The 12502-nt window shown below is 43.3% G+C and overlaps 1 protein-coding gene across 1 annotated transcript in view; it reads right to left on the bottom strand.

Annotated features, from left to right (window-relative positions):
• The window catches only part of LOC130149011 (cyclic AMP-responsive element-binding protein 5), a 100493-nt gene extending 89707 nt beyond the window's left edge, over positions 1-10786 (bottom strand). Inside the window, exon 1 of the mRNA XM_056338232.1 lies at positions 10743-10786. Coding sequence (XP_056194207.1) covers positions 10743-10753 — 11 coding nt within the window. The 5' untranslated portion in view covers positions 10754-10786. The remainder of the gene's footprint in view (positions 1-10742) is intronic.
• Positions 10787-12502: the final 1716 nt, after the last annotated feature.

Raw genomic sequence — 12502 nt, 5'->3', positions numbered from 1 at the left:
CAGCTTAAAGTGAAGAGTTATTTTTAATCTGTCACTGGCGAGGAAACAAGTTTTTTCAATCATCTTCTATGGACATCTAGTCTCCAATCCTGCAAGCACCTAGCGACATGAATTTACATGCCCTCCTTTAATATTCTCGAGTTTTACAAACCTTGCAAAATTTCTTCAGCCACTGTAATTCATAGCTAGTTCTACTGATGGCAGAGATGACGAAAGTATAGCACAGTGTATCGCTGGCCCTGCAGCCCACACCGCCTGAGGACGAAAATACACTGGAAAAAATAAAGTTGCAAAAGCCTCTTCTGCAGCAACCTCCTTACTTTCATAGCATGAACGGTGCCATGCTCATGTTAGAAATGACAAAAAGCTTTTTCGACAGGTTCCTAATGTCATCTCAAACTCTAAAGTTATGTGAGGAGACTTCAATTATCTATAGAGTATGTGCAAATTAAATATACTTTGTTGCAGTGAATTCACTTGCATTGTAACCGACGTGATTTACGCAGGAAACTGAAGCCAAGCTCAAAAGCTAGAGCTGGACTTTTTTTTCCCCCAGTAAAATAGATAATTTACCAAAAGCAGCACTTTCAGGTTGACCAAAATTATTAAATTCACTAATAAATTATATATTAAAAGTATTACAGGTGAGGAAGAATAGATATTTTGAAAAGCAGAGTTTTCAACATTTGTAAATGTTCCAATCTGAAATACCGTATTAATTAGGAGGTTTACCTAGCTAATTTTAAAGAGTTAATTTTCTTGTAAACCAGAAAATGTCTTTGCTCTTTTTTATTTGCACAGAATTATTAAGAAATTAAGTCATATCAAGTTAACCTAAATTATTATTTTTAATTTCAGTCACTAAGTCATCAAGTTATTCATGTATAACTAGTTAGTTACAGCTCACCTGCAATAAGCAAACCAATGACTCAAAAGAAACCTTAAATCTGTTTTTCTTCAGTTCCTGTCCTAGAAACAACCTAATATTCCAACTCATTCCTCTCTTTCATGTCTTCTCTCCAAGATTTTTCCTAACTGATTTTAACAGCTAGTTACAAAAGTGAGCATCAATATCGATGTATTAATGAAAAACAGAACCAACACTGATATTTTCAAAACCACCTTACTTACAGACTGATTAGGTTCATTAATAAATTAACTAGATAATAATGCCGTTTTCAAGGCAAAAGGAAAACAGTATATTCTACAGGAAGGTGCAGGACTTTTTGTTTTGTTTTCAGAGGGGATTAGCTCTTCCAGCCAGGAAGTTTTTACCACAAGTCCAGATTCAGACGGATTTGCTCTCCATCGGACAGTGGTGCAAAATCATCTTTGACATTTACTGAAGCATCAGGCACAGCACTTTAAAAGGACAAAGCTTGTCTTGATTACAGGAAAAGAGGATGCAAACAAGGTGAATACGTGACAGTAAGGAATGTGCCAGCTGTATGCTCCAGGACTGCACTTTTGGAACCCTCTGAAATAGGAAAAACATCCTTCTCTAAACCTTTTAGCTCAAGACGAATATGAGATTCAGTCAGTGTCACTGCACAGGCTTTTGTCAGTGAAAACTCGTGACTGTTCCTCAGTCTTTACGTTATGCTCCATCATAAATTATTAATTTTGCAATAATAAAATAACTGAGCATGCAGAAGGGCAAAGTATGATTTTACATGTGATATCAGTGACAGCATATTGGATAGTCATTAGTTAATGGACAAATACAAACGCAGGATAAGGTAGACAAGGAGTTCATTGCAAAAAGGCATTAATGTGCCATTAGTTTTATAGTGGGAACAGCTTTTACTAGCTAAGTTCCTGTAAAACATACTTGGAGCTTACAGGGATATTAGCAAATGGATCCCTCGCATGGTGATGGACAAAGCTTTTCTCCTAGTTTTGCAAAACATGCTGAAAAACACCACAGAGGCCCAGAAGTTTTATTTGTTATGGGTTAATCCCCACCCCCACCCCTTTTTTTTTTTTTTTGTATAACGAAAAAGGAGGGGGCAAAGAGTGGTGTTTAAACAGCTGACTGGTTTAGAAATACCTCAGAGATGGATTTTCTCATAGCATTTTATCGTTCTCCTGCAATTCTTGACTATAAGCAGAAAATACTTAGTCAAGCAGAGAACGAGACTTAATTCAGCTGTTTACGAAATGAAAAGATCCTTGGCTTCATTTTGGCTGATTTCAGACAAAAATGGCTGGTTGTCAGGATTCCTATTTTATCTTTGCATGCTTATCAGGCATCTCCTAAAACTTTGGTGACCCTCGCTTACAGCACGGTGGGACAGCCAGGAAATGAAGCACCTTGAAGTGTAATTTACTCTCTCCTCAGTCACAGCAACTCAAGAGTCCCCAGTTACACCTTCCACATGAGCGCATACACTTCTTACTTCTCAAAACAAAGTGGACACAAGCAGGTATGGGATATGCTTTAGATGACATTATGCTCTTGCCATTTGCTTCTTGCTTTTTCATCATCAAAATTCTTCCTGCTTCCTCTCCCCGTACAGCCAGCCAGCGCTGCCACCAGTGCAGGACCAGAGAACCGTTTCAGCCAGAAGGCACCTCTGAAGATCACCTTGTCCAGCCTCCTGCTCCAAGCAGGGCTAAATGCAGCATCACAGCGGGCTGCTGGGGGACTTTTCTAAACAAAGTGTGAAAAGCTCCAGCAACAGAGACTGCACCATCTCTCTAGCCTGTTGCTGTGCCTCGCCACGCTCCTCCTGCGGGAGCCTTTCTGTCTTTAGGTCCCACGGGAATTTCTCTTGCTGAAACTTGTGACTGTTGTCTTTTGCGGGAGCCTTTCTGTCTTTAGGTCCCATGGGAATTTCTCTTGCTGAAACTTGTGACTGTTGTCTTTTGCCTTCAGGCTGCAAAGTGGGGCAGACCCTGCCCGGTCTGTAACTAGCCTGTAAGTAGCTGAAGGCTGCAGTTAGACCCCCTGTTAGGCATCTCTTCCTAGGCTAAATAAACCGAGTTCCCCGATCTCCGCTTCTCCTGATGCTCTCTCCCTGTGACCTAGGGACTATGTCTGTAATGGCATCCGTCCACCGTGCAACTCGCCCACCGCGTGGGTGCCACTCACTATAAGTCTTTGCAGGCTCACCCAGGAACACGTGCGCAGTCTTGGGGTGCCCATTTTGGGGTTATCCAACAGTCCAAACAGATTTCACCTTGAACTGCTCAAGACTTTGGGCACAGAAGGGTTTTTATTCTCCCCGCAATAGAGAAGTTCTTTCTAAGTCCTCTGGGGATTGTTTGGGTGAACCCAAACATCTGACCCTGAGCCAATCAGTTACTTATTATATCTAATGTTTGTCCTATTTGATAATTGCTGTGCACACGAGACACATGCCAATGTAGATCTGCTGCCGAAATCCAGCGCTCCGTTGCTCAGTGCCGCATGGGGAAGCAGCAGACTCATACCCTTCCTACATACAGCTCAGCCCTATCTACACTCCAAATAGTTCTTATGGAGCATTGCTTCTTTAAAACAAGTCTCACCGAGATAAAGAACTATTTTTTTAATTTTTTTTTTTTTTTTTTGGGGGGGGGGGTGGGGCAGGGGTAGGTGAAGGAGACTGAGATGGAGTTGCTGCTGGCTGTACTGTCAGTCAAGAACTTGTCCAGGGCACCAGGTGAGACCGAAGTTTAAAAACTCTGGAATGTAACACATGCAATTGCCACAGTATTATTGCCTTTCTTATCATCTGCAACTCTTCACACTTTGGGGCATTTTCCCACAGAAACAAATCACAAGTAACAGAACCATCAGAAGAGACACGGGCCATCAAAAAGAAAATAAAATGTACAAAGCTTAATAATTTTTCAGTGTACAGCAAGTGAGAAAGCTGCTCATTTTTAAGACCTTTTTAAAATAACAAAAAAAAAAAAATCTCAGCAAACACAATTACCAATTTGGAAGGGAAAGCATTTTCCCTTGAAACAATTCCCAATTTCCCTTGAAACAAATGTTATTTGCCAAAAGCCTGAATTTTAACAATTATTGAACCTTGTTGGAAACTTTTCAATCAACCACATTTCACTTTTCTAAATAGATCTTTATAAATCCATGCTTTTTGAACTAACTCTATACTCAATTTTTCTCTGTAATATTCGTTTATTTTCTCATTATATTTTTATAAATGTTGCTGGTAAGATTTTGTACTTTTCCTGAAGTATGCGGCAGCTCTCAGAGGGCACTACAGAGTCTTGTCAAAACAGTTTAAACTAAAAAATGGCTAGATTAATTGCTGAAAGGGAATTTGCTACATATTCTTGGTTCATTCAACATATTACAGTATCTACTGAATTGCAGTAGCTGCATCAGGTTTTGCTCTGAATGGAAAAAGTTCCATAATGCACAAGACTAGTAAGTAAAAAGCAAAACAAAACACCTACTGATGCACAGCAATGTCCCTTATTAATTGTTGTTTAATTTTTTGCCCAAGATGCGATTTCTCTTTCTGAAAAAACTTGAAATCGGAGGTAGAGCTGAGGAGTGCTAATACAGTTTCAATTAAAAAAAAAAAGAAAAAGAAAAGAAACTGTCATTCCAATGTATATACCTACATCACCACCTTAAGTCATGCAACTTGGGATCTTATTTATGTGATAAATTCTTTCTGACAGGATTGCTTAGGAATAACAGGTTAATTTTGCCTTGCAGCCTCAAGTATATTTGGGGGGATGACACTATATACACATACAGATCCATGCATACAGAGATTTCTGTACTAATCTGTACTCTGTGCAACACATCCCTGTTTCATACTCTAGATTCCAACGGCAAGGAGCTTTGGTTCAGGCAATCCTTAAACCAAACCTTAATTTAGTCTTTTAGTTTGATTTTTCAGCCAATCTTACTTCTATGTGAATTTACAAAAGAAACTCACTTATTCGAAGGATGTCAGAAAACTAAAAAGTATTCAGAGCAATGGGAATTCCTGCAGTCCTGTGAGTGACAGTACAGGAGAAACACAGCTCACATCCTTAGCTGCAGCGAAAGAAAAGTTCACTTCTATCTGGAAACCAAATGACAACCGAGAACACAGTACTGGAACATTTTTTACATGATACTGAGTGCCCTTAAACTGAGGTCAAGGGAGGATCTGGTCTAGTAAGTTTTTTCTGTTGTGGTTTTTAAGACTCAGTTTGGAAAAAACTAGCTCATGTTAAAACTGACATATAAAATTACTGGTGCGGATGGGCTTTTCCAGTGTGGCAAAACATTCTAACCGTATTATTTTTGACAGGGCTTGTGATAACTAGTTGACATTTAGAGAAAGCATAATGAACTTTTATTATTATTATTTTGCTGCTACTAACGAGCACAGATTTATTGATCTCCAGAAAACAGTGCCCATCTGAACCACACTGCCCATATTCTTTATGGTCATGGAGCAGCACAAGAGCTGTAGATATCTGTAGTAAACCCCTCCATCTTATTATTTATATGAATATATCTTGTATTCATAGTAATAAATAGCTTTAATATGTTTGACTAATGGCTTCAATTTGCAAAATGTCCTGTGATGCTCTTGAATGAAAGATATTATGTTAAAATAATGACCACCACACAAATACAGCTTGTGCTGATCTGAGAGACCACAATTCTCACTGTCAACTAGTAGTTTTACTACAATGTGCAGAAATCTTTCAGCAAATTAAAAAATAGATGTTTTCAGTACAGTTACTCATTTAAACATAGGAAGCTGATGCTACAAGGAAACATCAGAACATAAAATAAAGAATGGAAGTGGGGATGGAATAAACAGTGTTCCGTTAAGTAAATGATACTTTCCTGGCTCTGTCAGGATCCAAAAGCCCTAAAAAGCAAAATGTGTGTCACTGGGGCTGAAAAATAATTCTTTTTTTTTTTTTACAATCAAGGCCTTGAAAATGTGTTTGAAGGAAGTGGAAGGGAAGATGGCAAGCACCACAACACAGAAATTCCACGCCACATTTAAAAACAAACACAAGTACCCCTGTAGAAGGGAAATCAGCCATAAACAGGGATCCAGGGTTCATAGGGCTGGGATCACTGTGGCTGAACAAGTAGTTTTTCAGGAGGGCACGTCCCAAAGGTAGAGATGTTGCAAACACGTAGGTGCTCAAAGGAATGAAAAGAGGATAGCTTTACAGATTTTATCCAGACCCCATCAAGGCAGCACTCACATTCACTGCAGCAAGCTTTGGACCAGGTTCAACATCCAAACGTAGTCCTCCCTCACTGGAATTGGCTGGTCACGTCAGAAACTGTTTGGGCAAGGTACCCCACCCATGAACAGAGCGCTCAGGGAGAGTATGGTAGCGAGCAACAAACAATTTGTCTCTCTGCCAAGATTCGGAGTTGTGTCTCCTACTCGTTCACCCACTGAGACAATAAAATGAGGGCTATAGTAAGGTTCTATCTCTGAAGCCATCCAAGAAGGAATGCCACATGAATGAGAAGCAAGAGGACCAGGGTTCCTTCGATTTTTATATAGAAAGTGGAAGAAGTGAGTAAGCGATGGGGTACAGAAAGCCACTAGCAGATGGATGCAGTGTTTCCATCAGCTCTTTTCTCTGGGATATGTAAGGAGGAAGAGGAACAGAAAGGAAATACAAACCTGAGTGTGGAAAGACAGTTCCACTACAGGAATTGCCACATCAGCTAGGTGGAAGACAGAGATATGCAAGTCCATTTGCAGGAGAAAGAGAGCATAAACACAGTTAAGTGGATATTAATGAACACTAAACAAGGATGGCAAGCCTGCTCTGAACTTACAAATCACATCCGCATTAATACCAAATGAGTTCATTAAGATTAACATTATTATGATGAGTATCAAAGGGATTAAAAGAGATTATGGCAAATAAGAGAGTCAGATAGGAATGAGATGTAATTACCTTCATATCTGGTTTATCTATAGCTGCAGAGAAAGACCCAGCATTCACTTCACACCGAAGGAACCTAACTCACAGTTTGATCTGAAGTGTAATTTTCGGCAAAGCTGATCTCAACAGTTTGGGCTGAACGCGGCCCAGGCATGTGCAGGACGAACAAAAGAAGGGTGGGAAGGTGAGGAGAGAGAGACGGGAAGGGTGGAGAAGGCCCGCTCCTGCCCCAGCACCCTCACCCAAGCGCAGGAGACAACTTGGTCTCGTGCCCGCCGGGTCCAAAAGGTGATGCGAGGCCAGCCCTGCCACCACCTCTGCCCAACATCGGGCCTGCCATGACCGCAGCACTCAGTATGCCGACTCTGAAAACTTCACTGGGCTTCACAAATATCAGCCAAGCCTTCCAAAAATGTTTGAGGGAAATAGTCTCACTGTAAAGCTAGGAAAATCGAGGAATACAGGGGCAGAGGTGTCATAGTCAGTGAAACAAAAAGAAACTCTGATTTTTACCTCTTGCTTTTGTATGGCAACTGCAGAGCCCATTCTATTATGCATGCAGAGACCAGCTAAGGAGCACCAAATTATGGCTTAAAATCACACACAGCTTATAGAGTGGATATTCTGCCAATGCACACATTCAACGATGCAGGCGGAAATGTTACTTGGGATGTTGGTGGGGAAAATTTGCTGGGACTCTTCCAGCTGGGCTCTGCTCTGAGCAGATTGCCTTTCTTCACCGGCCGGCTGCGCACAGTCAGCTCTCCAGTGCAAACAGCACTTCCCAGCTCTGGTGTGTTTGGCCTCTGGTTTGTTTGACAGGTTACATGTGCTTCTGACTGTATCTTCTGATGCTCTTTTTCAGAATGCCGTTAACATTTCTCTTGGCTGCTGTTTAAAAATGAGGTCTCTAAAGATATCATCCTTCAATATGAAAATCTCTTGCCAGAAGGGCTGGCTTCAAACATGTTGAGGCTGACTGTCAGAATTGTTGACTTCTGACGATGGAGCTGCAAGTCCACAGCCTTACCTGCACGTCGGCTTCAAGGCAGCAGCTAGCACTGGAGGAATCCAAAATGGGCAGCTACTTTCATTTTTTTGTTGTCCAAGATGAATGTGCATTTCAAGAGCACCTGTCAAGCACAACCAGAGTTGTCTGGCTCTCGTCAGGGCAGTTATACCTCATTAATTATAAGCTTTGTTGCTTCAATAGGCAATACACACACACAAACACGTGTGTGTGCATGTGTGTGTATGCACATGGAATTTACAACTGCAACTTTTTGAAAGAAGCCTTTAAAACTGGTTGTTTGGTTGGTTTTTTTTCTGTGGTGCTGTGTTGAGATCAGTTAAGCAGCAAAAGTGAACTGTAACTTGGAGTTACAATGCACTTCTGGAAGGGAAGCAGGATTCACATTTTTACACCCTCTACCTAACTTCGCCAAGCACAAATCAGCAGGGTGGAGAAGATGAAGTTGCTTTGCGGAAGTTGCGAGCACAAGGCAGGGTCACCGGTCAGTCCACAAAGACTAAAGCACCAAGATGTTCTCCTTTGTGGCTAGACAAGTGACACTCCGATCCCCCATGGAAGGCAACCCGATGCCCAAAGATGTCCAGGCCACACCACACCAAGTATTTATCTGTGTTTTTATAAAAGAAATAGTAAGGATGCATTTCTGCATAGGCAAAGATGAAGCACGACAGTCTGTCATCCTCTGCCCAGTGTCTTGCCAACATGGCTGGACACTACACTGATGGACTTTCCTGCACAAAGTCTCCAGCCAGAAAAGGCAGGAAGGGAAAGAGTGAAGGCAAGTCCACCTCAGCATCAGAAGCAGGCAGGCAAAGGGAAGAATCTACTCTGCTTTACTCTGATGGTCTGCAGAGCTGCACTTCCCAACGTTTCTAGGAGAAAATATGAGTCAGAAATCCTACGGGAACTCCTGCAGCAGCTCAGCTCCCTCCACAACCCACACATCCTCAACAGAGCACTGCGCAATCTAATCCATATGGTATATCTGCACTGCAACGTGGGCCAGAGCCGGGTGCGGCCTTACGTTAGGCTCTCAAATGATAAAAGTTTGGCACATGAGCAACTGTTTGTGCTTGAGCAGTCGGCTGAGGAGCTTGGAAATCAGGGCATTTAGGAAAAACCTGTGAGTAAAGTGCGCGGACGAAACAGCTAGGCACAAGATGGCTTTGCGGAGGGCTGCCAGGGGGAAGGGAAGGCAGGAGCTGGGCAGGGGCTCTTGTTCAGATGGAGATGGGGAGGGTTTGCCATCACTGCAGAACTGTTTGGTATCTCCCTCAGTCAGGCCCCAGTACAGGTTGCAAAAAAACCCCTCCAAACCCTCAAGAGTGTGTTTAAGGCTTTCTTTAGCCAAGCAAATCTGTGGTCCGCTGCTGATCCAGTGCTTCCCTCCAAGACAGAAACTCCCTGAAGAGGGCACTTCCGAGAGCAGCATCTTAAGAGCAGACAGCTCTTGACACAGAAACCTGATACAGAGTTCCTCCAGCAGAGTGGGTATCCTGAGGACACCAACACACACCTGGTATCTCACGTTCATCCCACATCTAAACACACGCAATGCCCGAGCAGGGGCTTAGTCGGTGTCAAACTGTGTGGCCCAGCCTACAGGTGATGTACTCAGAGCGCCCTTGGGGAAGAGGTACCTTTTCTCCCTCCCACCCAGACCTAGAGGCTGTTAGCTCTGTGGAAAAAGGAGTAAAACTCGTGTAAGGAGGCAGGCAGGCTTTGTAACACCAGCACAGTGCTCTGTCCTGCAAAGGCAACGCACGTGGGTAAGATGCCCCAACTCCTCGGGAGTTTTAGAGAGCAGGACCGTGACACAGGGGGATCTGCCGTGCAGGGTCGGGACCTCGGCAGGTCCAGCAAGGGGTGGAGAGCAGCCCACGGAACAGCAACGAGCCCAGGGTGAGCTACGGATCAGAATGCTGCTGACAGGTGCTAGGGATGAAACGCCGAGGTTCCTCGGGATGAGCTCTGCAAACCGCCTCCCTTAAATGCTTTATTTTCTCCAGCGGATCTCCAGCAGTAGGAGCTTTCACTCGCTCTGCTAGGCAGAGGCTGAACTGCTCTCTTCGTACAGTTTCAAATTCGCCAGCTACGCTCGAAGAACCACCCCTTTCTGCCTTTGCCTTTCTCTTTTCACTCTCTCCGGGCTTTTTTTGAAAGCGACACCCAGTTTCAAGCCATGTAAAAAAATATCAAAAAACCCTGGTGGAAAATAATTTGCAGCTGTGATAATATCACATTTTTTAGAATACCGTAATATAGTTTTACTTTTAATAATAAAAGATAAAAAAGGAGAGTCTGCGAATAATTAGAGAGTGCAGTCTGAAGCCAGTTACAGTCACTGCAATTGATAATAAACTTAAAGCCCCTTGACAGCAGGTAAATGCTGTGCAACCCTGACCCCCTTCCTCTCACATTACTTAACAACCCTGCAGTTCCAGCATTACATCACCGTCCAAGCCATTGGTTCCTGCATTTTAACTCTCTCCCTGTCTCCTCCGATTAGGAGCAACACAATGATGGGGGGGGTGGGGGGTGGGGGGGTAGGGGGGGTGGGGAGGGAAAGAACCAAAACACAACAAACCACCCAACTTCTCTCAAGTTTGCTGTGCTCCTTGTTTGGGTTTGGTTTGGTCCAAAAAAACACTGTTTCTGCTGCTAAGAGTAGAGGTTGCACGCACCAGAAAACAAACTCTGTCGAAGTGGAAGAAAGAGTGGGAAAGGGGGACTAGGGAGGGGAGGAGGAGAGGAGGAGGAAGGCAAGAGGGGGGGAAAAGTATATAAAAATCAGAAAAGGAAAAGAAAATTAAAAACAAACCTCATGGACATCACTGAGCCTGAATTCCCTGCTGAGGTGCAGAACATGAGAGCCCTGGAATGAGTGTATGTAGAACTTGAGCCAAAGCTTAACTAGCCCGAGTGAGTCATATCCTTCCCATTTGATTCCCGTCCAACTGATGATGTAATGCCCTGGCCCTCTCCCTCGCTCGCTCCCGCTCGCTACACTACCTCCCTCCTCCCCTTTTCTCCTTTTTAGCTCAGCGCTGGTGAAGTCACCATTTAAATCTGGCAGAGCTGAAGCAAAAACTTCAATGTAACCAAAACAGCCCCAGGCCAAGTTCCAGACGTACTGAGACTCGGTGGTGCAATTGCCATTGGAAACGAGTAAACAGAGAAAGAAACAGTGCTGCCTCTGAAGGGCCTGCGCAGCTGCCTGCCGGATCGCAGGAAAACCCAGGGATGGGGCTGACATGATTGACGGGGGCTGATCAGAAGCCCTTGCACACAAACGCGCTGGCTCCCAAATGCCCGCATGGTCCGGGCTTCAGGAAGATCCTGCGATGGGAAAAGGAGGAGAGCGAGCCGGAGACGAGGAGGGAAGCAGAGAAGCCCGTGAAGCGGATGCAGCGTGATTGTGTGGGTCTGGGGAGGATGAATAGCGCTGCTTTTATGGTTTACGCTGACGGACTGGGATTTCTCAGCCCTAGCCTGCGCAGGGCTGGAATCAAGCCCCGCGTCTTTGAAGGATAACTACGGGGCTGTTTCTTGGTGTGCCTGCAAACGTACAGGTGACAGGCACTTTCTTTCTCCGCTACTTAAAAAGTACCAGAACAGCCCCAAGCCGTACAGCACTGCAAGCTTACGAACTAACTCACTGTGGTGCTGCTGCTATTGCCTACGCTGCATTTAAAACGATGCCCTTCTGGCTTTTCTCTCCCAAGTCTGACATTCGTCATATTTTTAGGGATTAGAGGACGTTTCTAAGTGGAACTTCCAATAATTTTTCAGCTATGCAAGCATAAGCTATTGTGGTGCAAAGCACTCTGCTGCATCGTATTTCAGTTTCTAAGTCCTCCTGATGTTAAAAGCTACAGTGACTGGGGCTGAAATACTCCCCGTGTCCTCTCACACACAAGGTTTTTTCACTGTTCATCACCCACAATCAGTTGTAGTCAACACAGCACAAAACAGTTGCTCCACATAAGAATGCAAAGCCTAAGTGATAACAATATGTGAAAATACTTAAGCACACTTAACATCCCTCATCGATCCAAAGACTAACAGTTTCAACATCGGACTGCAGAGATTTAAGCATTAAGGGCACCTGAAACACGGGACAGGTATGTAAAAGTGACTCCTTTCTTTATAGGTCAAGACCTATTTTACAAAGTCACTTCATCCTATGACTCAGAGTGAAATTCAGTTTTCCAACAGTCAATGGACACACCTACCACCCAAAAATCAGAAAACAATAGGAAAACATCAAAGCCAATGTGCTCGCTTTTCTTCCTTATAACGATGTGAGTTTATGGAAAAGCAATTTCTATTGCCTAGCAGCATTTTACCAAACAGGGTTTTTTTGGGGTGGCAGATTCATCAATTGATCAAAGCAGCAATGCAAGAGATTACTGAAAAGTACCGAAGTCTTCTCCTGAGGATACTCTTACGGTTAAAAATTATCTTTAGAATATATTTCTATGAATCAGCACGGTTAGCTTCAGTCATCGTTTAGCCTTGAATTCAAGTAGTTTTAGTCATGAATCCAAATGATTTTTGTTTAAGTTAGATATGATTTTT

This window comes from Falco biarmicus, chromosome 4, assembly GCF_023638135.1.
Source record: "Falco biarmicus isolate bFalBia1 chromosome 4, bFalBia1.pri, whole genome shotgun sequence".
NCBI lineage: Eukaryota > Metazoa > Chordata > Aves > Falconiformes > Falconidae > Falco > Falco biarmicus.
Note: the sequence above shows the minus strand (reverse complement) of the source record. Positions and strands in the feature narration are given on the sequence as shown.